The sequence below is a fragment of the Convolutriloba macropyga genome, chromosome 3 (assembly GCF_964194025.1).
Source record: "Convolutriloba macropyga chromosome 3, txConMacr16.3, whole genome shotgun sequence".
Classification (NCBI taxonomy): domain Eukaryota; kingdom Metazoa; phylum Xenacoelomorpha; order Acoela; family Convolutidae; genus Convolutriloba; species Convolutriloba macropyga.
This window is the reverse complement of record NC_134470.1, coordinates 46,736,512-46,761,271: the sequence shown is the minus strand read 5'-3', so window position 1 is coordinate 46,761,271 and position 24,760 is coordinate 46,736,512. Positions and strand designations below refer to the sequence as shown.

At 36.9% G+C, this 24,760-nt stretch overlaps 1 protein-coding gene across 2 annotated transcripts in view; it reads right to left on the bottom strand.

The window, feature by feature from the left end:
- The window catches only part of LOC142336240 (alpha-1,3-mannosyl-glycoprotein 2-beta-N-acetylglucosaminyltransferase-like), a 127,424-nt gene that overhangs the window by 21,259 nt on the left and 81,405 nt on the right, over positions 1–24,760 (bottom strand). For both annotated transcript variants that reach the window (XM_075384921.1, XM_075384922.1), the window contains 2 exons: positions 14,742–14,929; positions 319–592 (listed from right to left, as the gene is read on the bottom strand). In XM_075384921.1, coding sequence (XP_075241036.1) covers positions 319–592; positions 14,742–14,929 — 462 coding nt within the window. The remainder of the gene's footprint in view (positions 1–318; positions 593–14,741; positions 14,930–24,760) is intronic.

Genomic DNA, 24,760 nt, shown 5'->3' with positions numbered 1-24,760 from the left:
CAATCAGAAGTCATTTAGAGAGCGAGGTTAGTCAGTCATGATCAAAAAATTTATTACAGTTCAGCTCAAAACTCGCCATAAATTAGTTGAAGCAATGGCGTCACGCATATAAAAATCGCCAAAAGCAGTGAAATAACGGCATGAAAAGATCAACTAAATTGCTGTTTTGAAGTTTGCGGCGTGAAAAAATGCTAAACGAAAAAGAGCGTCAGACGACTAAACAAAAACAAAAACCAAGATCACCGCAATATAGCTACGCTCAGCTTAGAGCCTCGCAGCTATAATTAAATACAAATGATTATTTTTCTGCGACCTTACCAGGTTGGTTGAGATCGATGAAATTTGACTTCCCATTATCATTCCACGCTGAGACACAGAACAACGTGGGATCATCCTTCAACAGAGGATATGTGGCCAGGAAGTACTCGAAGAAGTCAGGAGATACTTCCAGATCATCTTCGACTATGATGACAGCTTCGTAATTGTATACATCAAACACCTGAGTCAGGGCCCAACGATAGTGTCTGGAAATCTTGTAGTAACCAACGTTCTGGCCTTTTTTCTGGGGAACTATTGCTGTGTTGTTCACGTGCTACACCAAGGAAACGACTGCAGATTACAATTCAACCAAAACTTACTCCACCCTTTCAACTTAAAAATATTAAGAGGCTAATGGCTGTTTTTGTTCTTACGATGTATTATATGGCCTAAAAAAATGCCCTGATCGTTGTTTTATACAATTACAAGATTGTTAAAATAATTATACAAGAAATCACATAAAAAAAGAAAAAAGAAAACAATGGTTTCTAAAACTGTATTTGAGATTGAGAAACAAAATTTCTGTTTAAATTAAAACAATAAACATAACCGACTAACTTCGGAAGAATTGGTCTCGAACGACTAGTGGTAGCTTTAATCTATTGCAGCCTAAGTCCGTCGGGGGAGGGCGGGGAGTAGCCAGGAGGAGTGGGACTAAGGAGTTCACCAAGGTGCTTCAAGACGTCATTAGAGGTTAGTGTATATACCACCAATAGGATTTAAAGTGACAAAATGCCACCAATTTTGGCGCACTTTTTATTGGACTTAAAGTTGTAAACCGCCACCGTGTTCAATTGCGAATAAGAAGCACTGAATCACGGGGTATGGTAGATGAGTTGGACAAGGCCGATGGGGGATAGGGACTGGGAGTACCGTTAAAGTCCGATGTAATTGCGGGTAGTAAGGTGGGGGCCGATTGGGAGCTAGTTAGGTGTTCAGGGTAGGTAGGGGAGGGGACGGGAGGGGGTAGGTGTGTGTGTGGGGGGTGTCAGTAGTTTGAATAGAGAGGAGGGACTTATGGAAATAAAAGTTCTCAAAATAATCTTTTGACCTTGAATATTACCAGTTATTAACTACATATTAAAAAATAAGCTACTGTTAAAATCCAATGTTCAGAAATAGGATTAAACGTTCTAATACAGAAGTCAATGTTCAAAATGAAAATCATCTCATGAACAAACTGGCATAAAAAATGAATAAAACAATCTTGAAATACACTTTCGACCTTGAAATAATGGATGGATTAGGTTGAAATAATTGGAGGGGCATTAGGTTGAGGTGAGTGGGGGAGAGGTGTTGGCGGTTGGAAGAGTGGGGGTGGCGACTTTTTCAACCAGACCTTTCTTAAAAATAGTAAGTAACCTTGCGTCCTGGAATGAACTTAAATTAGTGCATATGAGAATCATTTGTCTGAGTGCGATGAGTCAAAAAAGACTTTCGCTTTTAGATCAAACAACTAAACAAAGTTAACCTGGTAAAAAAAACAGCCAGCAGAATACCGGAAACAACGAGGAGTCCTGTAGTATAATTTGTAAACTAACCAAATCAGTATTGTCAAAAAAGAAGAAACAAAAACTATTTAGAATCTTTTCTGTTTGTGCCCCCCCCCCCCCCCCCCCCCCCAGCTTAGTGGGCGCATATTATTTGCACGTCCACAGACGCACAAGCCGAATTTTTTCTATAATGTTTTACTATGCAATGACACGTGCTCTGTAACTGGGGGCAAAAACGGAAAAGTTAGCTTCTGTATGGGCAACCTCTGTTTTTCATGCCCACCATTTAGCAATTATGTGTTGCTACACTATGTAAAACCGCACACGAACTTGGGAGCAAAAAAATTTCCGGATCTTTTCCGTTTGTGCCCCCCCCCCCCAGTACCCTAAGCAGCCCTCAGATACAGTGCACCTGTCATTACATGCATATCATTATGCAAAAATATGGCGGGTGCGTCTGGGGGTGCAAATAAAATGCACCCACTAAGCTGGGGGGGGGGGCACAAATGGAAGAGATCCAATTTTCCACTAAGCTGAGGGGCAAACAGATAAATCCAATATGCAAAAAGTTGTCAAAAAAAGAAGTTTGGATTGGAGGGCGGTCATGGGTTATAGGTAGGTGGACGTGGGGGAGTACATGGCGGTGTCTACATTTTGAATAGGGAGAAGTGAGTGCTATGGGAAGAAAACTTCTTAAAAAGACTTTTTGACACTGAATATTATCAGCAGTTTTTAATTACTATATAGCAGAAACTACTGCTAAAGTCTAATAATCGAAAACAAAAGTTGACGTTCTAATACAGAAGCCAATGTTCGGAAAACAAGGAGTCAAAGTGAAGTGGAGGTCTTGTTGGGGATTAGGTTTTAGAGTTGGGGCAGTAGGTTTCTGGGGGTAGCTAGCTATAGATTGGTGGGGGTAAGTAGATGGGGAAATCTACCAGCAGTTCCTAATTACTATAATTTAGAAACTAAGCTCTTAAACCTGCTTCAGCTAAAAAAAATTACAAGACTGAAATACAATCTAAGAACTGAATGAAAAATTAAATACTCGTCGACCTCGCCAGCAGAGCAATTGAACATTACGAGCCAAACCGACCAAAATAAGTGCAAAAAATGTAGAAGAATTAAAAACAATAGCATTTAAGTTGTAGATACTTCTTATATAGGCGCGTTGAACAGAAAAAGGGTTCAGGTTTAACCTAAAAGAGGCAAATAGAGGAAAGAAAAACAAAAAAGAACATTAAAAACCGAAATTGAATGAAAAATTCTAGAGATTCGCTAGAGCTTCCCGGTGTCAATGTCTTCAAAACCAACATTGTCGTGATAAAAGCTGCCATTAATGTCGCATCATGTTCAAAAAGCTTTGTTGACAACTTCATTTCGGCAGCTATAAAATTGAAAGCAAAAATTATGAAAAAATTGAAAAATTATTGAGAGTTTGTCTAAGTTTCTGATAATAATGTCTCCAAAAACAGCTCAATTATGCCCAAATTATACTGAACAACTAAGTTGCAAACCAGCAGCAATCTGGTTAGACATAAAACAGACAAAAAGGCCAAAAGACAAAAAAAACTATTATACGTAGTCGGCAAATTAGGACAAAATAGCCAGTGTTGACCCACTGACCGTCGTTGAGATTGAAGCAGTTAGAAAAGATTTAAAAGAATGGAAAAGCATTCCATTTTTTTCTGCAGTTTTATTAAATATGAGGACAAAAAACTTAATGCTATTACTAGTTATCAGTATACGCTCAGGAACTTTGATGACTTGAAGTAACAGAGAAGTTGACAACAGCCTAAGTTTCAAAAATGAACTGATTTGGTGAGCAGATTTATTAGATTCAATAAATATGGCAAGCTCTGCTTCTACATTAAAGGACAATACGCTGAATAATAGTACTAGTTAGCAGTATACTATAAGGAGCTCTGATAACTTAATGCACTAATTCTTAACATTAAATCTTAGTGCCCCGGAATTTCTGGTTTATCGCGCTTTTTTTTAAATTTCGCTTTCGGACATTGAACATATTTGCGTAAATTTGCTGAATCAGTTCTAAATTCTATTTAGTTAAAATAGAGTGACGTAAGCCAGTCGTGAAGTCAGAATGTAAAACAAAAAAAGAAAACCAAATAAAAAAGAGCGCTTAAATAATAGCCGTTGAGAGGCTGACGGCGGCTATCATAACGTTGGTAATGAATATGCCCAAAAACAATTTTAAGCCGCTAAAAATAAACCTTAACCCACCCTGAAATTTTAGCAAACAATCATTGGCACCTAAATATCACAAAACAACATATGACAAACTTTCAAAAAAAAACAAAAAAATTGCAAAATTGCTTATTCGACAAAAACGCAAAAAACGGCCAAAAAAACTTGAACTGCGTTATTTTGCGTTGGAAAACATCAGAAAACGAAAGCGCTGGGGGTGGTCAAGCGATGGGGTAGGGCTGAGAAGGCTACATGAGAGGCGAGTTTAAATCGACAGGTGGTGGAGGGCGTGCAATGGGAGTGTTGAAAGGGGGGTAGTGGGGGCTGATAGCGGGGGGACCGAAGGGGGTCAAATTTAAGAATCACCCTTCAGACCATTAAAATTTGGTGAATCGCATTCTTAGATTATAGTAAGGCTTAGAGCTCTAAGAGAACGTAATGCCCCCTGTACGCTACCTGTTTATCCCGTTTTTGAGGACAAAAAGTCAAATGGGTCAGAAGAAATCTCGGTCAAGCGGAAAATAGCAAAAAATACCACAGGACTCATATAATTGCTACAAACTTGGCTTGGGAAAAATTAAAATTTCCATTTAAAAACAGTCTCAAGTTCTTGAATTTGGTTACTTCGACGTTGGCTACGTCTACGATTTGTACGGCCACTTTGATGGCAATGGCTTAAAGAGTTTTTCTCTATTCTTGTTTACTTTCTGAATCAATGAAAATCGTGTTAAAGAACTCCTCGTTGATAAAGTGAGACAACATATAATTCCCCTGCTTGCGTGACAAACTTTCATCCAATATTACGTTTATCAAAAAAATACCTACACCAGAACACGGCATCTGACCTCCGTCAATGAACATCCTCCTCCCCCCCCCCGTGAAAGCAACATCAAATAAGACTGCGCAAATCCGCTTAGAGCATGATATTTCGCTGATTGATATGGATTTTAGAACGCATTTAGTATTGATAATGGATTTAATCTCGAGGTTACTGTCAGGTCAAAAACGGCAGGTTTACTTGGTTTCCAAAAAAATTCCATATGATCATAAACGTCAATAAATATCGTGGTCTCTTTATGAATGCCGAGAGTTATAACCAATTTGCATGTATGTCAAGAAGAACATGAATTTCAAATTTACAAACATACCCGGCAGATTGCCGGAAAATAGCCGCCGTTGATTCCAATAAGCATGATTGGGATTGAACGAATAGACGATATTGAAAAAAAAGATTTTTGTACAAAATTTTTTAAGTCCGATTTATTTTGATGGCATTTCGTAGTTGAACATACTTCTGTTTCTTAGAGAGAGGCTACAGGGGCTACTATCAACACCAATAAGCATAAGAGATGGTAACTAAGACTTATAGGAACGACGTTCAAATAGCGGGCATCTAAAATTGGGCTTTATGGGTATATCCCATTTCTATTTCTGACTTCAATTTTTTATACTGACTCTGTTCATTTTGAATTGCTTTGCTGATAAACTGATGTTCAAATTCACTTTTTGGAGAATGAGAGAAGAGAGAAACTAGCCTACAGAAGTCAAAAAGATTTCACGCAAAATGTCGAAAAAGCGGCAAAATGGTAAAGCGAAAAAAAGTTCGACGAAGTAAAAAAAATAGGAGCGCAATAATAGCCGGCTGAGAAGATGAGGGCGGCTATTAAAAATGCGACAGATCTCACTTTCTACGGCAAGCTAACTTATCAGGTCACAAGTAAGCAAAACATGAGACGAATGAAGTTGCAGGTAAAGAGAAAATAAGCTGCTGCTGCTTGCACAAAATTGGCATGAAAGGAAGTTTTAAAAAATTAGCCGGCAATTTGCCAGAAAATTACCACGATAGCCTCTTAGACCTTTAGTCGCAAAACACCAAAGAAAGGAACCAGACGTGAAAAACATTAAAAAATTGAACTTTCGTAACCGCTAAGAGCACTTCCAGTCAAATGTCCTATGTTTTTAGGTGGTGGAGGGCGTGCAATGGGAGTGTTGAAAGGGGGGTAGTGGGGGCTGATAGCAGGGGGACCGAGGGGGGTCAAATTTAAGAATCACCCTTCAGACCATTAAAATTTGGTGAATCGCATTCTTAGATTATAGTAAGGCTTAGAGCTCTAAGAGAACGTAATGCCCCCTGTACGCTACCTGTTTATCCCGTTTTTGAGAACAAAAAGTCAAATGGGTCAGAAGAAATCTCGGTCAAGCGGAAAATAGCAAAAAATACCACAGGACTAATATAATTGCTACAAACTTGGCTTGGGAACAATTAAAATTTCCATTTAAAAACAGTCTCAAGTTCTTGAATTTGGTTACTTCGACGTTGGCTACGTCTACGATTTGTACGGCCACTTTGATGGCAATGGCTTAAAGAGTTTTTCTCTATTCTTGTTTACTTTCTAAATCAATGAAAATCGTGTTAAAGAATTCCTCGTTGATAAAGTGAGACAACATATAATTCCCCTGCTTGCGTGACAAACTTTCATCCAATATTACGTTTATCAAGAAAATAACTACACCAGAACACGGCATCTGACCTCTGTCAATGAACATCCCCCCCCCCCCCCCCCCCGTGAAAGCAACATCAAATAAGACTGCGCAAATCCGCTTAGAGCATGATATTTCGCTGATTGATATGGATTTTAGAACGCATTTAGTATTGATAATGGATTTAATCTCGAGGTTACTGTCAGGTCAAAAACTGCAGGTTTACTTGGTTTCCAAAAAAATTCCATATGATCATAAACGTCAATAAACATCGTGGTCTCTTTATGAATGCCGAGAGTTATAACCAATTTGCATGTATGTCAAGAAAGTCATGAACTTTAAATTTACAAACATACCCGGCAGATTGCCGGAAAATAGCCGCCGTTGATTCCAATAAGCATGATTGGGATTGAACGAATAGAAGATATTGAAAAAAAAGATTTTTGTACAAAAAAATTTTTTAAGTCCGATTTATTTTGATGGCATTTCGTAGTTGAACATACTTCTGTTTCTTAGAGAGAGGCTACAGGGGCTACTATCAACACCAATAACCATAAGAGATGATAACTAAGACTTATAGAAATAGCGGGCATCTAAAATTGGGCTTTATGGGTTTATCCCGTTTCTATTTCTGACTTCAATTTTTTATACTGACTCTGTTCATTTTGAATTGCTTTGCTGAGCAACTGATGTTCAAATTCACTTTTTGGAGAATGAGAGAAGAGAGAAACTAGCCTACAGAAGTCAAAAAGATTTCACGCAAAATGTCGAAAAAGCGGCAAAATGGCAAAGCGAAAAAAAGTTCGACGAAGTAAAAAAAAATAGGAGCGCAATAATAGCCGGCTGAGAAGATGAGGGCGGCTATTAAAAATGCGACAGATCTCACTTTCTACGGCAAGCTAACTTATCAGGTCACAAGTAAGCAAAACATGAGACGAATGAAGTTGCAGGTAAAGAGAAAATAAGCTGCTGCTGCTTGCACAAAATTGGCATGAAAGGAAGTTTTAAAAAATTAGCCGGCAATTTGCCAGAAAATTACCACGATAGCCTCTTAGACCTTTAGTCGCAAAACACCAAAGAAAGGAACCAGACGTGAAAAACATTAAAAAATTGAACTTTCGTACCCGCTAAGAGCACTTCAAGTCAAATGTCCTATGTTTTTACTTGAAGTCTGGGATTGATTTGCAAAAATTACAGAACAATTTCACAAAAAGTCATCATCTGCTGAGGATATCTAGTCATAAATGAACCAACAACAGAAATATTTTCTGTCCTTCCTTTTATAATAAACATAGCTGGCAGATTTGTAGCTGCCAGAAAATAGCTGCCAGAAAATAGCCGCAATAGCTTCGTAGATCTGCGGTCTAAAAAACAGTAAAAAAGACAGACCAAAAAAATCGTCTTTTCATTGAAGGCTGATATGTTATATTTTGATTAAAAATCTGTATGTTTTTGCTGCCTCTAATAGCTGCTCTCAAATAACCTTCAGTTAGAGTGACACACAACCATTTGACCTTATCTCTTTGAATTAAAGTAAATAAGTCAATTTCAAAATGAGGAAGTCAATTTTGAGAGTAAGTCACGTGCGACCAAAAATTTAATCACGCGAATGAACAAAAAACTCGCTTCACTAAGAGCGATAAATGACGTCACACACGCACTTCAGTTGAAATTGCATGAACGAATGAACGAAAAGCAGATTTGAAGTGGTTGTGACGTCATATAGTCGTAACAAAAATCGTGACGACGAAATAAAAAAACATAGCAGGACAAGTCCTGACGTACAATTCAAAGAATTTTCATTGACTAAACAGGAAAACTAGACCTAGAATGGACTATGAGTGAATTGAAAAAACCATTTTAAAAAAATCAGATCAAAAAATATGAAAAACAACAAAAAATCAATGTCAAAATTCCGCATGTGAACAAAAAAACCACTAGCGAGAAATGAAAATTTAATTCAAACAAAAAACTAGTCCTAGAATGAGCTGTGAATGGATTGGGAAAACCATTTAGAAAAAAATCCGATCCAAAAAATCGAAAAAACAGTAAAAATCAGAGTGAAATTGCCGCATGTGAACAAAAAACCACTACCGAGAAACCGAATTTTTGTTCAAACACCATTTTCGCACTCTACTTTAAAATTAGAGCGAAAAAAATTCACGCCGCAAAACCACTCGCTTTTTCGCTCCATTTCCTGTTTCGGCGTGACCAAAATCACTACTCCAATTTGACTTCAAAAATCATGAAAATGTGTGAACAGATCTTAAAAAAAAAAAGACAGCGCCCCAATACAATTCAAATTCTTTGAATTGTAAAAACCAAGAGAAGGCCAATAATAGCCACAGCTATCGCTGTGCGGCTATTAAAAATCAAGATTTAATTGAAAATCATCCAAAGCCCATAAAAAGGAAGGCTCTTGCCTCTGTTCAACAAAGAATCAAAAAGCAAGTAATGTGATTATCGACCTATTTCGCTACCAAGTTTATTATAAAGCAGAGAAATAAGCAGATGCTGTTTTGTGGTGTGCGTTCCCATGCACTTCCGCATTACATAAGTGACAATAAACATCATGGTCTCTATTGCCGAGAGTCAAACCAATTTGCATGTTTGGCAAGGAAGAAATGAAATTTAAAATTAAGAAATGCGCCAGATCGCACTTTCCACGGCACGCTAATTGATCAGGTCACAAGCAAAGCAGGAGAGAGATGAAATTGGAGGTGAAGAGAGAATGAGGTGCCGCTACTTGCACTAAAGTGGCATGAAACTTAGTTTCAAAAAAACTAGCCGGCAATTTGCCAGAAAACTACTGCGATAGCTTCTTAGACCTGTAGTCTCAAAACACCAATCAAAGATAACAGACGTAAAAAATATTAAAAAATTAAACACTAAAAACTAAACATTAAAAACATTAGACTTTCGGAAACGATAAGAGCACCTCGAGTTAAATGTCCTATGTTTCTTTATGAAGACTGGGATTGATTTGCAAAAAATATAGACCAAGTTCACAAAAATTCATCATCTGCTGATAATATCTAGTTGTTAACGAACCAAAAACAGAAATATTTTCTATCCTTGCTTATCTAATAAATAAATCAAGATTAGCTTTCATCCAGGAAGACTCTTGCCTCTGTTCAACAAAGGTTCAAAAAGCAACTGATGTGATTATGGACCTATTTCGTAACTGCAAATGTGTGGAGCAAATCTTTCAACGTAAAATCTATAATCGAACGCACATTTAGCTAGAGCCCTTATCCTTAATATATTCAAAGCTATTGGGTCTCAGACACAAGCAATTTACCATGGATGCATTAGTTGAAATCATTGAAAAGATAAGATTTTCAAATTTTTAAGCACGATCTAACTTCTTTTAGTGAGGTGTGGTGGCTCTGCAGTTTAGATAAAGCGCGATTTACATGAGATCAAAAATTCTCAAAATGACCTCTTCAACTTTAATATTACCATGAAATTCTTGTTTACTATACACTACGAACTAAACCACAGTTAAAGTCTAAATTTCAAAAACGGAAGCCACAGTTCAAAAATAGAAGTAAATGGACGAATAGAAAGAAGTCAAAATTCAAGTCATGAACCAATTTGCTTCAGTCAAAAAAAAAAACAGCACAAGTCCCGAACGACAATCCAAGAAATTGAATTAACTAATGACAGGCAATTAACACGTTTATAGCAATATCAAACTAAGACAGCCAACAAAGCGCATGATGCGCGCCAAACGGTAAGAAGTACAATTGTTACCTTGTTGATCGTCGGGCGAACAAAACCCAACTGAATTTGATGTAAAGACAACTCAACCTCTTGGACACAATTTTTGCAGGCTGATCCCCCGCGATTTGAAAATTATGAAAAACAAGGAGGATCGGTTATGTGCGTTTGCACATAATGTTGCGACCCTGCTCATCTACATTTTTGACCTAATCCTCAACTAAATGAGAAAGAGAACTTTCAAAAATAAACATACAATTTTAAAATAGTTGTCAATGAGCTAAAAAAAGATTTTTTTAACGCAAACCACTAAATAGACTAAAGAATGCCGCATTAGTGAGTCAATAATTCCTGCCACAAACAACACAACCAAAAAAGACAAACAACAAAACAATACAACAGAAGCATTAATTAATAGCTATTTTCTGAAAGAAAAAAGTTGATAACAAAGTCAAAAGATCAAGCCTAAACTTAACAAATCAACTTCTACTTCATTTCAAAGCAGATGGGACAACAAGAGTCAGTAATAAGTCCACAAACACAAGAATGAAAAAGGGCAAATTCATGACAACAATCAGCTTTCAAATGAAAATAATAGATATTCTTTTCTAACTCCGAAGCCAATGGGACGAGTCATTAGTGAGACCATGAATTAAATAGCTCCGCCATGCAAAACCAATGAGAATAGTCATTCATGGGATTAGGACACACGATAAATAAGAAAATCCATTCACAAAAGCAAACGTTAATTGCGAACAAAACTCAATATCTACTTTTCACAACAATTGTTTTTGTTAAGAACAAAGTCAAAAGAGCAATAATAAACAGAGAAAAATCTAAATAGCATCAGATACAGCATCAAATAAAACTCTAAACAGAGTCGGCATAACATAACCTGAAAATGTCTAGGAAATATAATGGAGCCGTCCTTAATGAGACTAGGTAAAAAGCCAACAAAGAACAAAAGGACAAAGTTTGAAAAACGTGTATTTTTGCAAACAATTTATTTCAAAGTCAATAAAACCATCAGCTATCATCTCAAATTAAATAGCCATTAAATAGGTTCAACTACATCTCCATACGAAGCCATTGAGGTCTCTCATAATCAGGAATATGCCATATAAGACAAAAAAGAAACACTAACAAAAAATTAAAAATCAATGAAATTTTTAGAAAGCGGGGTTGAAGCCCTTAAACTAAGGGCTATTCACTGATAATATAATCTAAATGTTTATTCACTCTCTTCGTCAAAGCCAATAGGAACAGTCATAATTGCAGCAATGTGACAAAAACCAAAAAGAATCTCAAAAATGGGCAAACAACCTTAAAATTAAAATTTCATGAGAACTCGAAATATCAGAGCCCTAAAACCATTAAATAAACATACCCGGCAGATTACCGCAAAATAGCCGCCGTTGATTCCCATATCCAAGATGGATTGAAAGAAGAGAAAAAAATATTTTTGTACAAACAATTTTAAAGTGCGAACTATTTTGATGTCATTTTGGAGCAACTGCTGTCTAAAACAACTTTTAGCAGAATGAGAGAAGAGTGAAACTAGCCTAGAGAAGTCGAAAAAAATTACGCAAAATGCTGAACAAGCTGTGAGCTACGGTAAAGCGAAAAATCTTTATTCGAAGTAAAAAAAATTGGGAGCGCTATAATAGCCGGCTGAGAACCTGACGTGGGTATTAAAAAAACAATTACAATGGAGATTAAATTGTGTTGCGTTAGAAAGAAGATTTGATTTGTGTTTTTTGAGACTCAGCTACAATGTGGTATAGATAAGGTTTAAAAATGGCGAAGTTAAAAAAACTATTTTTTTTTCAACCAAAAAATTTCAAAGTCGTAACGAACACAAATTTTCAACAAACAAAAAACTAGATAGCTTAAAATTTAAATCTTCAGCAACCAGTTGTATCTCTGATTCGTGAAGTATAATCTTAAGACTACGAATTAACAACGACTACAGTCAGAAATCAAAAATTCCACAAATGGTAACCTAAACAGTGTTGAAGACATTACAATTCACTCACACTTGAACATCAATGATCCCTCATTAGCTGAAATATAATACAATGACAGCATAACGAACCACTAACATTCACCAATGTCAAAAATTGATTGAGCAACATCATCGACGAATACTAAGAACCACTATCAATGACCAATCTCAAAGGAAGAACAAAAACTAATTTAAGTTCAGAACAAATTATTTCAAGGTCATCAAAGCCTTTAGCTATCAACTTAGAAAAAATAAAATAAGTTCAATTATATCTCCAGAGTAAGCCACAGAACTCTCATCATCCAGAATACGCAATACGACAAATAGATGCAAAAATTTAAAAAACTCAAAATTAAACATAACCGACTAAACGTCGGAAAAATTGCTCTTGAACGACTAGTGGGAACTCTAATCAATTGCAGCCTGCTTCAGTCGGGGGGGAGGAGCCTAAATGGGACTAAGAATTCCTATAGTGGGCTTCAAATAACCACATTAGAGGTTAACATATACCACTATTAAGATTTAAAGTACAAAATGACACCAGTTTCGGCGCACTTTTCATTTGACTTTTAGTATTAAATTGCCGCCAATTGAGTTCAGCTGCTTGAAATTGTGATTGAGAGAGAATTTTAGATCACGCGAAATGCAAAAAGTCAAGGGCGTAAAAGTCACTCGAAAAGTCAAAATTGTCAAGCGAAAATTTTGCATAAAAAACACACACGTTTCCAATAATTGCAACGAACTACGTTCAAGAGCAATAAAAAATTAAATTTTACTAGAAAACGGTTGCGACTATATAAATTTAATTTGCCTTCCTTTACATCCAATGAGAATTAATAACATACCCGGCAGATTGCCGGAAAATAGCCGCCGTTGATTCCAATAAGCATGATTGGGATTGAAAGAATAGAAGATATTGAAAAAAAAAAGATTTTTGTACAAAAACATTTTTTAAGTCCGATTTATTTTGATGGCATTTCGTAGTTGAACATAACGTACTTCTGTTTCTTAGAGAGAGGCTACAGGGGCTACTATCAATACCAATAAGCATTAGAGATGATAACTAAGACTTATAGGAACGACGTTCAAATAGCGGGCATCTAAAATTGGGCTTTATGGGTTTATCCCGTTTCTACTTCTGACTTCAATTTTTTATGCTGACTCTGTTCATTTTGAATTGCTTTGCTGAGCAACTGATGTTCAAAATCACTTTTAGCAGAATGAGAGAAGAGAGAAACTCGCCTAGAGAAGTCAAAAAGATTTCACGCAAAATGTTGAAAAAGCGGCAAAATGAGGTAAAGCGAAACATTTTTTTATTCGACGAAGTAAAAAAAAAAAAATAGGAGCGCTATAATAGCCGGCTGAGAAGATGAGGGCGGCTATTAATAAATTTGATAAACTGAGAAGGCGCCTCAAGTTAATTTTGAAAATGGACGTCCAAATCAAAAACTTTACGAATCAAAGCAATGAAACCATTATTTAAAAAATATAACAATTATACAGATTCGTTTCATTCTCTAGAAATAAGTTACAACCCCTGTCTTTCAAATCAAAGTTACAAACAGACGGAATTAAGTGGCAAAGTTCAAAAATTCAATAAAACAAACATTCTTTTTCTCAACAAATCTATTCCAAGTCAAAAGAGCCATTAGGCATTAACTGAAAACATTAGTTAGGTTCACTTATATCATTTCAGGAAGTCAACTGGATCTGTTATTAATGACACTGACTCATAACACCGCAAAAGAACAACAAATGAGGGCAAAACAAGAAATCAATTTAAGTTTCCGAAAAGTTTGTCGAACCCAAAAAACATAATTTTTTCTCTGAAATAATAATAAGATTATTGGGCATAATTTTTGCGTAAATAGGACCTGTCAATGATTGACCTATCAACGGAAAATAATCAGGTCTGCAATTAATATTGAAAAGGTAATTAAAAATTGGTTAAATAATACCACAAAACATCGCGTCAAAAACATTGCGTCAAAAACATCGCGTCAAAAACATCGCAACAAACTATTCAGGTCTGTAATTAATATTGAAACGGTAATTATAAATTGGTTGAATAATTCCAAAAATAAAATCATAAAATTTTTTGTTTCTCAAAAACCACGGTGAGATCAAAATTACCCTTGATATTGCTGAAAGTTCATTAATAAGAAACAATTGTTTCAAATGTCAATAGATAAATAAGATAAGTTAAATAGATAAATTCGCAAAAAAAATAAATATCAGAAGTAAATGATGCATTTTGGATAATGCTCGATTTAGGTTGGCGAAAAACCGGTTAAATTATAATATATATTCCAGGACGCTCGTATAGGAAACGGAAGCAACACTAGCCTTCTTTCGAGTTTAATCAGAATCGCTCAGCAAGTTTTAGGCCACTAGTTTTGGCAACATATCCGTTGAGGTGGGACATATAGTTCCTCACCCACTAAGGTGGGACAGAACAACTGTTTTCCACCGTGGGTACAGCCTGAACAATAAAAACAAATATGCGTCCTTACTTTGATATGTCTGACGTTCGTGTATTTGGCGATGATTTTGGCAGTCGGCTCATGTCCACAGTCCTGGCTAACTATGATGGGAAATCTTCTGAGGTCCGGATTGTACTGAAGAAGAGAGTCGAGAGCTTTCGAGACTTCCTTTCTGTCACATGCCATCAATAGAATTGGCAGTGTCAAGCCCACTACATCTGAACAACATCTAATATTTAGCTTGATCATACTTATTGTTCCAACGTCAAAATATAAGTTAGATTTCAGCTCTGTCAAGCACACAGTCAAAGTTCTTCAAAGTTTGGAAAATCAAGCTCTAAATACTCTCGACGCTGGAAACAAGATTGAAACCAGATCTTTCGCCAATTTTAGGAAACAAAACAGGTAGATCGTCAAAATAGATTTGCAGACCTGCAATATCAAACATGATAAAATTGAGAGCTAATTTTGCAATTGAGAAAAATTCGATTCTTTTGGTTACAGTTTAAGTTGAAGTACTATAGTTCCAGAGTTGTCAGATACTTACAAGGAACAGGGTGTTATAATGAAATCAAATCACTTTTCGACATCCAACTAAAGAGACCAACCATACCCGGCAGAATGCCGGAAAATAGCCGCACTTGATTCCCATAACCCCGATTGGAATTGAGAGAACCGAAGAAATGGGAAAAAAATTTTAAGTGCGAACTATTTTGATTTCATTTTGTTGTTAGACATACTCCTGTTAGTTAATGAGAGGATACAGAGGCTAGTATCAATACCAATAATCATTACAGATGGTAACTAAGACTTATAAGAACAAAGTTCAAGTAGCTGGCATCTAAAATTGGGCTTTATGGGTTTATCCTATTTCTATTTTGAATTCCGTTTTTAGTATTGATTCTGTTCATTTTAGATTGCTTTGCTGAGCAACTGATGTTCAAAATCACTTTTAGCAGAATGAGAGAAGAGAGAAACTAGCCTAGAGAAGTCAAAAAGATATCACGCAAAATGTTGAAAAAGCGGCAAAATGAGGTAAAGCGAAATTTTTTTTTATTCGACGAAGTAAAAAAACATAGCAGGACAAATCCTGACGTACAATTCAAAGAATTTTCATTGACTAAACAGAAAAACTAGACCTAGAATGGACTATGAGTGAATTGAGAAAACCATTTTTAAAAAATTAGATCAAAAAATAAGAAAAAAAAACAAAAAATCAATGTCAAAATGCCGCATGTGAACAAAAAAACCACTAGCGAGAAATGAAAATTTAATTCAAACAAAAAAACTAGGCCTAGAATGAGCTGTGAATGGATTGGGAAAACCATTTAGAAAAAAATCCGATCCAAAAAATCGAAAAAACAGTAAAAATCAGAGTGAAATTGCCGCATGTGAACAAAAAACCACTACCGAGAAACCGAATTTTTGTTCAAACACCATTTTCGCACTCTACTTTAAAATTAGAGCGAAAAAAATTCACGCCGCAAAACCACACGCTTTTTCGCTCCATTTCCTGTTTCGGCGTGACCAAAATCACTACTGCAATTTGACTTCAAAAATCATGAAAATGTGTGAACAGATCTTAAAAAAAAAGACAGCGCCCCAATACAATTCAAATTCTTTGAATTGTAAAAATAGGAGCGCTATAATAGCGGGCTGAGAAGATGAGGGCGGCTATTAATAACATACCCGGCAGATTGCCGGAAAATAGCCGCCGTTGATTCCAATAAGCATGATTGGGATTGAAATAAAAGAAGATATTGAAAAAATAGATTTTTGTACAAAAACATTTTTAAGTCCGATTTATTTTGATGGCATTTCGTAGTTGAACATAATGTACTTCTGTTTCTTAGAGAGAGGCTATAGAGGCTAGTATCAATACCAATAATCATTACAGATGGTAATTAAGACTTATAAGAACAAAGTTCAAGTAGCTGGCATCTAAAATTGGGCTTTATGGGTTTATCCTATTTCTATTTTGAATTCCGTTATTAGTATTGATTCTGTTCATTTTAGATTGCTTTGCTGAGCAACTGCTGTTTAAAAGCACTTTGAGCAGAATGAGCAAACAATGAATCTAAACTAGCGTCAGAAACATTTCAAGCAAAAAGTCGAAAAAGCGGCAAAATTATGCAAAGCAAAAAAAATTTATTCGACGAAGTAAAAAAAAAAACAGCAGGATACGTCCCGACACAATTCAAAGTTTTTTTTGACAAAACAAATAAGAAAACAAGACCTAGAATCGATTTACAAAAAACAACTACCGAGAAATGAAATTTTTGTACAAACACCATTTTCTCAATCTACTTCGAATTTTGTTTCGCTCCCTGTTTCGGCGCGACCAAAACCATCCCTCCAATTTGACTTCAAGAACTTCCAAACTTTTGCCAAAAATCATGAAAATAAGTGAGAGATTTTAAAAAGGCATAGCCAGAAGACTCCGGGACCGAATCGAAGTACAAACTCCTTTAGGCCCCAGCCAACCACTCAAAGAATAAAATGAGCCTGCTAAACAAAACATACCCGGCAGATTGCCGGAAAATAGCCGCCGTTGATTCCAATAAGCATGATTGGGATTGAACGAATAGAATATATTGAAAAAAAAGATTTTTGTACAAAAATATATTTAAGTCCGATTTATTTTGATGGCATTTCACAGTTGAACATACTTCTGTTTCTTAGAGAGAGGCTACAGGGGCTACTATCAACACCAATAAGCATTAGAGTTGGTAACTAAGACTTATAGGAACGACGTTCAAATAGCGGGCATCTAAAATTGGGCTTTATGGGTTTATCCCGTTTCTATTACTGACTTCAATTTTTTATACCGACTCTGTTCATTTTGAATTGCTTTGCTTAGCAACTGATGTTCAAATTCACTTTTAGCAGAATGAGAGAAGAGAGAAACTAGCCTAGAGAAGTCAAAAAGATATCACGCAAAATGTCGAAAAAGCGGCAAAATGGTAAAGCGAAAAAAAGATTGACGAAGTAAAAAAAAATACGAGCGCAATAATAGCCGGCTGAGAAGATGAGGGCGGCTATTAATTAAAAAATCATTTTTAAACAAAAAAAAAGAGGAAAGAGGCCAAAAAGGAGATCTGGAAAAATAACTGATAAAATTCCATCCCAAGTTGCATCATAGAAACCAATATTGGCAAAAACTCGCAATACAACTAATCTTCACCCAATAACTGACCATTCTTTGATATAAAAACCAAAGAAACGCTACATAGAGAAAAGAAAACAGAGGAAGAGAAAACCTTACATAAAAGTGTTTAAAGTGTAACTTAAAAAATACAATGATCCATCTCGATTGGTATTCTAGGAATCTTTTAATAAATTCTTCAGCTCGCTGACTGCACTGCACAACTCCACAGAGAAACGCTAAACATCAAAAAAAAAATAAAAATCGGACAGAAAAGACAAATTTTTATTTTTTCCATTAAAAATTGCGATATATAAAACTTAGTAAGTCTTAGTAGCTAATCTAGTTAAACAGTGAAGAAAAAAGCTATTGCCAAATGCTTAAATAAGAAGAAATAAGCAAAAAAAGTCGAAAATAGGCAAAAATTGGATTAAAATAACCCCCTTAAATTAGCAAACACTACCCAATATTAAAATCTATTAAAGTGATATCATATCATGAAATGGGACTGTATTATATGCAAAAAGAATATTCACCACAACTCCTATTTCACCACAACTCCAATTTCATATCATGAAATGGGACCGTATTATATGCAAAAAGAATATTCACCACAACTCCTACAGTGTCCCCTGTCAAAAATGCAAGGAATATGCCCACATCAAATGTGCAGACGTCTCGAAAACAGCCAAAAACGTGGAGTGGATCTGTTTATACTGTGTTAGGCCCGCGATTCCCCGAGTTAGCCCAGACTCTGCTTCGCTTGTTGGTCCTGGTGACCTTCAGGAGCAAGCTGGCTGTGAGAGGGGCCGGGAACCGGGCCAAGCCATAGCGGGAGACGTACGCCCAAATTTTCAAAACCCAGTGAACCCCCAAAGCCAACAAACACCAGAACAAAGTTTTTGGGCAGCGCCAGAAAAACCAGAAGACCTGCTTCCTATCTACCAAGAAATCGTTCACTGGAAGCCAAGCTTCATGAGAATCAACAAATGCCATGCAGGCAACTCTTTTACCAACGCACTAAACGACGCCCTTAAACCTCTTGCAGACCAATCAGCAAATGCCCCCTTCTCACTGCTCGCTGCCATGATCATGCCCCACCTACTGCTCTGCCGGACAAAGAAGGCCGACGACAACTCTGCCAATAAAACGCTAAGCCGACGTCTTGACCTTTGGTTTAGTGGAAAACTGACGGAACTTTTCCATGAGGCAGGAGCATTGCAAAAACGAAAGCCAGCAGCCAAACAAAAAGTAAGTGAGCCCAAACCAATCAAACGTTTCAATGAAATGATGAAAGAAGGAAAAGTCTCAGGCGCGATGCGAGTGCTGGCCGGCGAAAAAGGAGGAGTCCTTCCGTTGAAACACAAGATTGGAGACAGCGATGTTTTGAGTATTCTTCTTTCGAAGCACACACCTGCATCCTCGTTGAACGAACAGTGTCTTGTTACAGGACAACAACCCCTCGCTTACCACCCAGCAGTCTTCGAAAGAATCGATGCAGCATTGGTTGAAAAAGCTGTCCTGCGCACTAACGGAGCACATGGTCCGTCCGGCTTAGACTCAGCGCAATGGAGAAGGATTTTGACCTGTTTCGAAAAGAACTCTGACAACCTTAAGAACACAGTCGCAGCTATTGCCAAACGAATCGCGACCCAAAAACTCGAATAAGAAACCCTGATGCCATACAACAGCTGCCGACTTAATCCTCTGGACAAAAACCCTGGAGTTAGACCGATAGGAATTGGTGAAGTACTTCGGAGGATAATCGGAAGATGTATCGCCAAAAGTGTGGATGCAGAACTACGCTCAATAGGCGGAAACGACCAGCTTTGCATGGGTCAGACCGCGGGAATCGAGTACTCTATTCACTCCCTGCGAGCCGAATTTGAGAAAGACTCCTGTGAAGCTCTGCTACTTATAGATGCAACGAATGCCTTCAACAACCTGAACAGAGCAACAGCGCTTGAAAACATAAGGAGAATCTGCCCTTCTATCTACTGCGCCCTAAACAACTCCTACCAAACCCCCAGCAATCTGTACGTCGACAAGCAGACCCTTCTTTCCCAGGAAGGATGTACACAAGGGGATCCCTTGGCAATGCTAATGTATGGCATTGCGTCAAGGCCGCTGATAGACAGAATGAACATGGAATCAGTTTCGCAAAAATGGTACGCTGACGATGGCACTGCAGCGGGAACAATTGAAAAACTCCTGTTGTTCTTCAAGCAGCTGAACAAAATTGGTGAAGGATTTGGATACTTTGTCAACGCCCCCAAATGCCAGCTAATTGTCAAGCCTCACACCATTGAAAAAGCGAAACATATTTTCAATAACACAAACGTACAAATCGTTGACGGTGCACGAGTTCTCGGCTCTGTAATAGGATCTGAAGCAGCCTGCCAGAAGTTTGTTCAAGAGCAATCAGAAACACAACAAAAACTTCTGAAGAACCTAAGCGAGTTTGCCAAATCGTCACCGCAAGCAGCCTATCACTCTTTTTCCCGAGGCACTCAAAGTAAATTGACATTCTTGCTACGTACAACCCCAAAAGCTGATACCATCCTAGCTGACTCAGAGAACATTATACGTAGAAGCCTAATACCGAATATGACCGACCAGGACTCCCCCGATGATGGTATGAGATCCCTGTTAAGTCTACCTGTAAAGAATGGCGGGATGGCAATCAGAGCTCCTGACGATTTAGTCCCCGCGTATGACCAATCGAAACTTCTCAGCAGCCCACTAGATCATTTTGACGTAACAACAGCGACACTACATCAAGAGAGAATCAAAACAGACATACGAAGACAAAAACAAACCCAAAACAAACAGAAATCAGAAGAAATTCTTGCAAACATGACCGAAGATCTCAAATATTCAGTACAACTAGCCAGTGAGAAAGGCGCGTCTACATGGTTGAATGCACTGCCAATAGAACGACATGACCTCTGGTTAACCAAAACCGAGTTCAGAGACGCCCTATGCATTCGATATGGCTGGCAATTCAAAAATATTCCCGAGAAGTGTGCGTGTGGCTCGAAGTTTCTTGTATCCCATGCCCTTCACTGCCCTAAGGGAGGATATCCAATAATCAGGCATAATGAAGTAAGAGACCTCTTCGCCGAGCTTATGCGAAAAACTTGTTACGATATCGAAGTTGAACCTCACCTGCAGCCTCTCAGCAATGAGAGCCTAAAACCCGCAACCTGCAAGGACGAGGAAGCACGATTAGATATCTCAGCTAAAGACCTATGGGGTTCTCGCTTTGAGAAATCATACTATGATGTTAAAATCTTCAACCCGTTTGCTCCAACAAACAGACGTATTGGAATCAAAGAGAGCTACAAGTTCCACGAAACGACGAAGAAAACCAAATACCTGGACAGAATTGTTGAAGTTGAGCATAGCTCTTTTATCCCTCTGATCTTCTCGACCACAGGAGGAAGCGGCCCCGGCTCCACAATAGTTATAAAACGACTTGCATCAAGAATTGCTGAAAAGACGAAAGACACGTATCCTAACGTCATAAATTTCATCAGAACATCCCTTAGATTCGCCCTACTTAGAAGCACAATCCTTTGTATAAGAGGCCACAGAGGACAACGCTCTTACAAGGAGGAGTCTTCACCCTGTGCATTTAATGCCGAAGTCAACCCATAAATCTGTACATATAAACCTAATTTGAAACCTAACGTGAACGTAAATGTATACTGCTTCATACCAAACTTTGACCTCCAGAAACTGACTGGTAATTTATTCATTTCATTAGCAGACGTGGTGCTCATTTTTCATTCTAACAGCACACAGTGCACTTTGAATTTTCGTCTTGACGATCAGTTGCTTTGATTTTGCTCTTTTTGTTTGAACTCGAATGATGTTAGCACCGTTCTCTTATTGTTGACCTTTATTGAATTCAAGTTATTCTTAAAAATTAAAGTGAAAGATCAACTAAGTCAATAAAATAACCAAGATCAACCAAAGGCACCCCAGATTTTATAAAAATTGAATTGAATTACGAAAACTACTAAAAAGCATCCAACAGTTAAAACTCAAGTTAAAACTAAAAAATGATTCAAAAAATTCTCTCGCTTTGCGAAAATTTTTTCACGTCTACTCTTCTCGTTCTCTCTCTCAGAATAATGTATGAAAGATAACAACTCTAAATGGTCAGCCTGCTTTTGACTTTTGTGCAGCATATTAACCTAAACACTTCTTTTAACGTTCGTTATTAAAATTCGTCAAACATCCTATATTGAAGAAGTCACTCATTTAAAAAATGATCACCATTCCTCCTCTCCGAGTCGTAAAAAAGACAGCACCCCATACAATTCAAATTCTTTGAATTGTAATACAAATATGAGCACAATAATAGCCTGCCGAGTCATTTGTGATTCTCAATCTTTACAAAATTGCATACAGTCTCCTTGCTCATATAGGAAATTCAATAGAAAACAAATTTTGACTAAAATTATCTAGAGAATTTTAGAGTGTGATCTGAGACCCCACTCTTTGGAATAATGGTTAGCGTAATCAACGAAACACGAGCAGCCGTTCAGATAATTCACAAGATTTCTTCAAAATACAGTCTCATGGGCAATCCAATAAAACAAAAAACAAGAATTACTATTTTGAGATCTTGAGGAGTGAACAGGAAAATTCCAAACAATAATTTGATGGAATCCGTCAATTATTTAGGTTGCGTTAATGTTTAAAAATATCTGAGCAGAAATGTAAAACATAGCTGGCAGATTGCCACAAAATAGCCGCAATAGCTTTGTAGATCTGTAGTCTAAAAAAACAGTAAAAGAGACCAAAAAAATTCGTCTTTTCATTGAAGGCTGATATGTTAATATTTTGATTAACATAGCCGGCAGCTTGCCGGAATAACTGCGAAAGAATATACCTGCGTGCCATATAATAGAGATAGAAACAGATACAGATCTAAATTGAAAAAAAAAATTGACGCCGCTCGAAAAACTAGGTAAAAAAAACATCCAGGGATAAATTAATAAAACTTGTGTTTTAAAGTGCAAAAGTCATTTTATTGAGTGAGGTAAGTCACGTATGATCAAAATCTAATCACGCAAATAACCTAAAAACTTTTGCTAAATCGAGTGAGAAATGACGTCACGCGCGCAAATGCCGTTAGTGAGAGGAAAAGTCATTCAGAAAATTTGACTTTTTCAGCTTTGCTGTGTGAACAAATGTAAAACGAAAAAAGAGCGTCAGACAACGAAACAAAAAAAATCCAAGAGCACCGCAATATAGCTTCGCTCAGGTTACTGCTTCGCAGCTATAAAAAATAGCCGTCGCTGATTCCCATAACCAAGATTGGGATTGAAAGAAGAGGAAAAAAACTAGAAAAACATAACTGGCAGATTGCCAGAAAATCGCCGCAATAGCCTCGTAGATCTCTAGTCTAAAAAAAAGTAAAAAAGACAGACCAAAGAAATTCGTCTTTTCATTGAAGGCTGATATGTTATATTTTGATTTAAAATCTGTAAAAATTTTTGCTGTCTTTATTAGCTGCTCTCAAATAACCTTCATTTAGAGTGACACACACCTATTTGACCTTATCTCTTTGAAATAAAGTAATTAAAAGTCAATTTCAAAGTGAAGAAGTCATTTTCGAGAGTAAGTCAAGTGTGACCAAAAATTTAATCGCAAATGAACAAAAAATCTCGCTCCACTAAGAGCGAAAAATGACGTCACACACGCACTTCAGTTGAAATTGCATGAACGAATGCACAGAAAGCAGATTTGAAGTGGTTGTGACGTCATATGGTCGTAACAAAAATCTCGACGACGAAATAAATCGCGACAACGAAATCGTCACATCTGTTCGTTTTCATTAAGAAGTCATGTTGGCGACATACTCCACCCTAATGGAAAGATTGCATAAAACGTAGTTGAACGCAATGATATATTTGATCAAAATTATCAATAAAAAGAAGTGATTAATCGCAAATATAAAATATGGAAAATCGGTAAAAGATGAAATGCCACAGGGACATTTGGTTCGTAAACAAAATCTGACGCAAATAGTCAATTTCACGTTTTTTGTATTTAATAGTTTAGCTTAAGCCGGTTTGGTGAAATCATACGCTTTTTAATCAGATCGCTTTCACATTATATCTTATAACCTTAGGTAAAAAGCAAAAGACATACAATAGTTACCATTCAGCCTATTAAAGTGATCTCGTATGTCAGAAGTTTTGTCGTTCAATCCTCGCTGACTTTGCGCAACCCTTCTGAGAAGCCACTTTTTAGAATAACTTCAAGCCAAATTAACGAAACACGAGCAGCCGTTCACATATTTCAAGATTTCCTTCAAAATATAGAACTTTTGTACAAGGTATGAATTAGCTGGAATCGCAACCGTGGCTTATAGATTTTTGGTCACTAACTTGCCCCATATATAAACTAAATGAACGTGCCCATATATCTAATTAATCCGACTGGAAAAATGCCTTTACTGGAAAGTTTTGTGTTAAGAAGTAAAGCGCTGGCAGTAAGGATGGTCAATAGGAAACAGCCACAACTGATTTCTATGATCTCAATTTAAGTTTAAACAAGGATACAAAAGGAAAAATATATTGACAGTTGAATGAGCAGATTACAGAAAAATATCCACCGTTGATCCCATTGACCGACATTGGGATAAAAGCCAAGAAAAATTGAAGACAGCCTAATTCAATTCTAGGTGTCAAACATAGCTGGCAAAATAGCCGCAATAGCTTCGTAGATCTACAGTCTCAAAAAAAGTAGAGACAGGCCAAAAAAATTGGTCTTTTCATTGAAGGCTGATATGTTATATTTTGATTAAAAATCTGTATAAGTTTATGCTGCGTTTATTAGGAGCTCTCTAATAACCTTTAATTAGAGTGACACACACCCATTGACC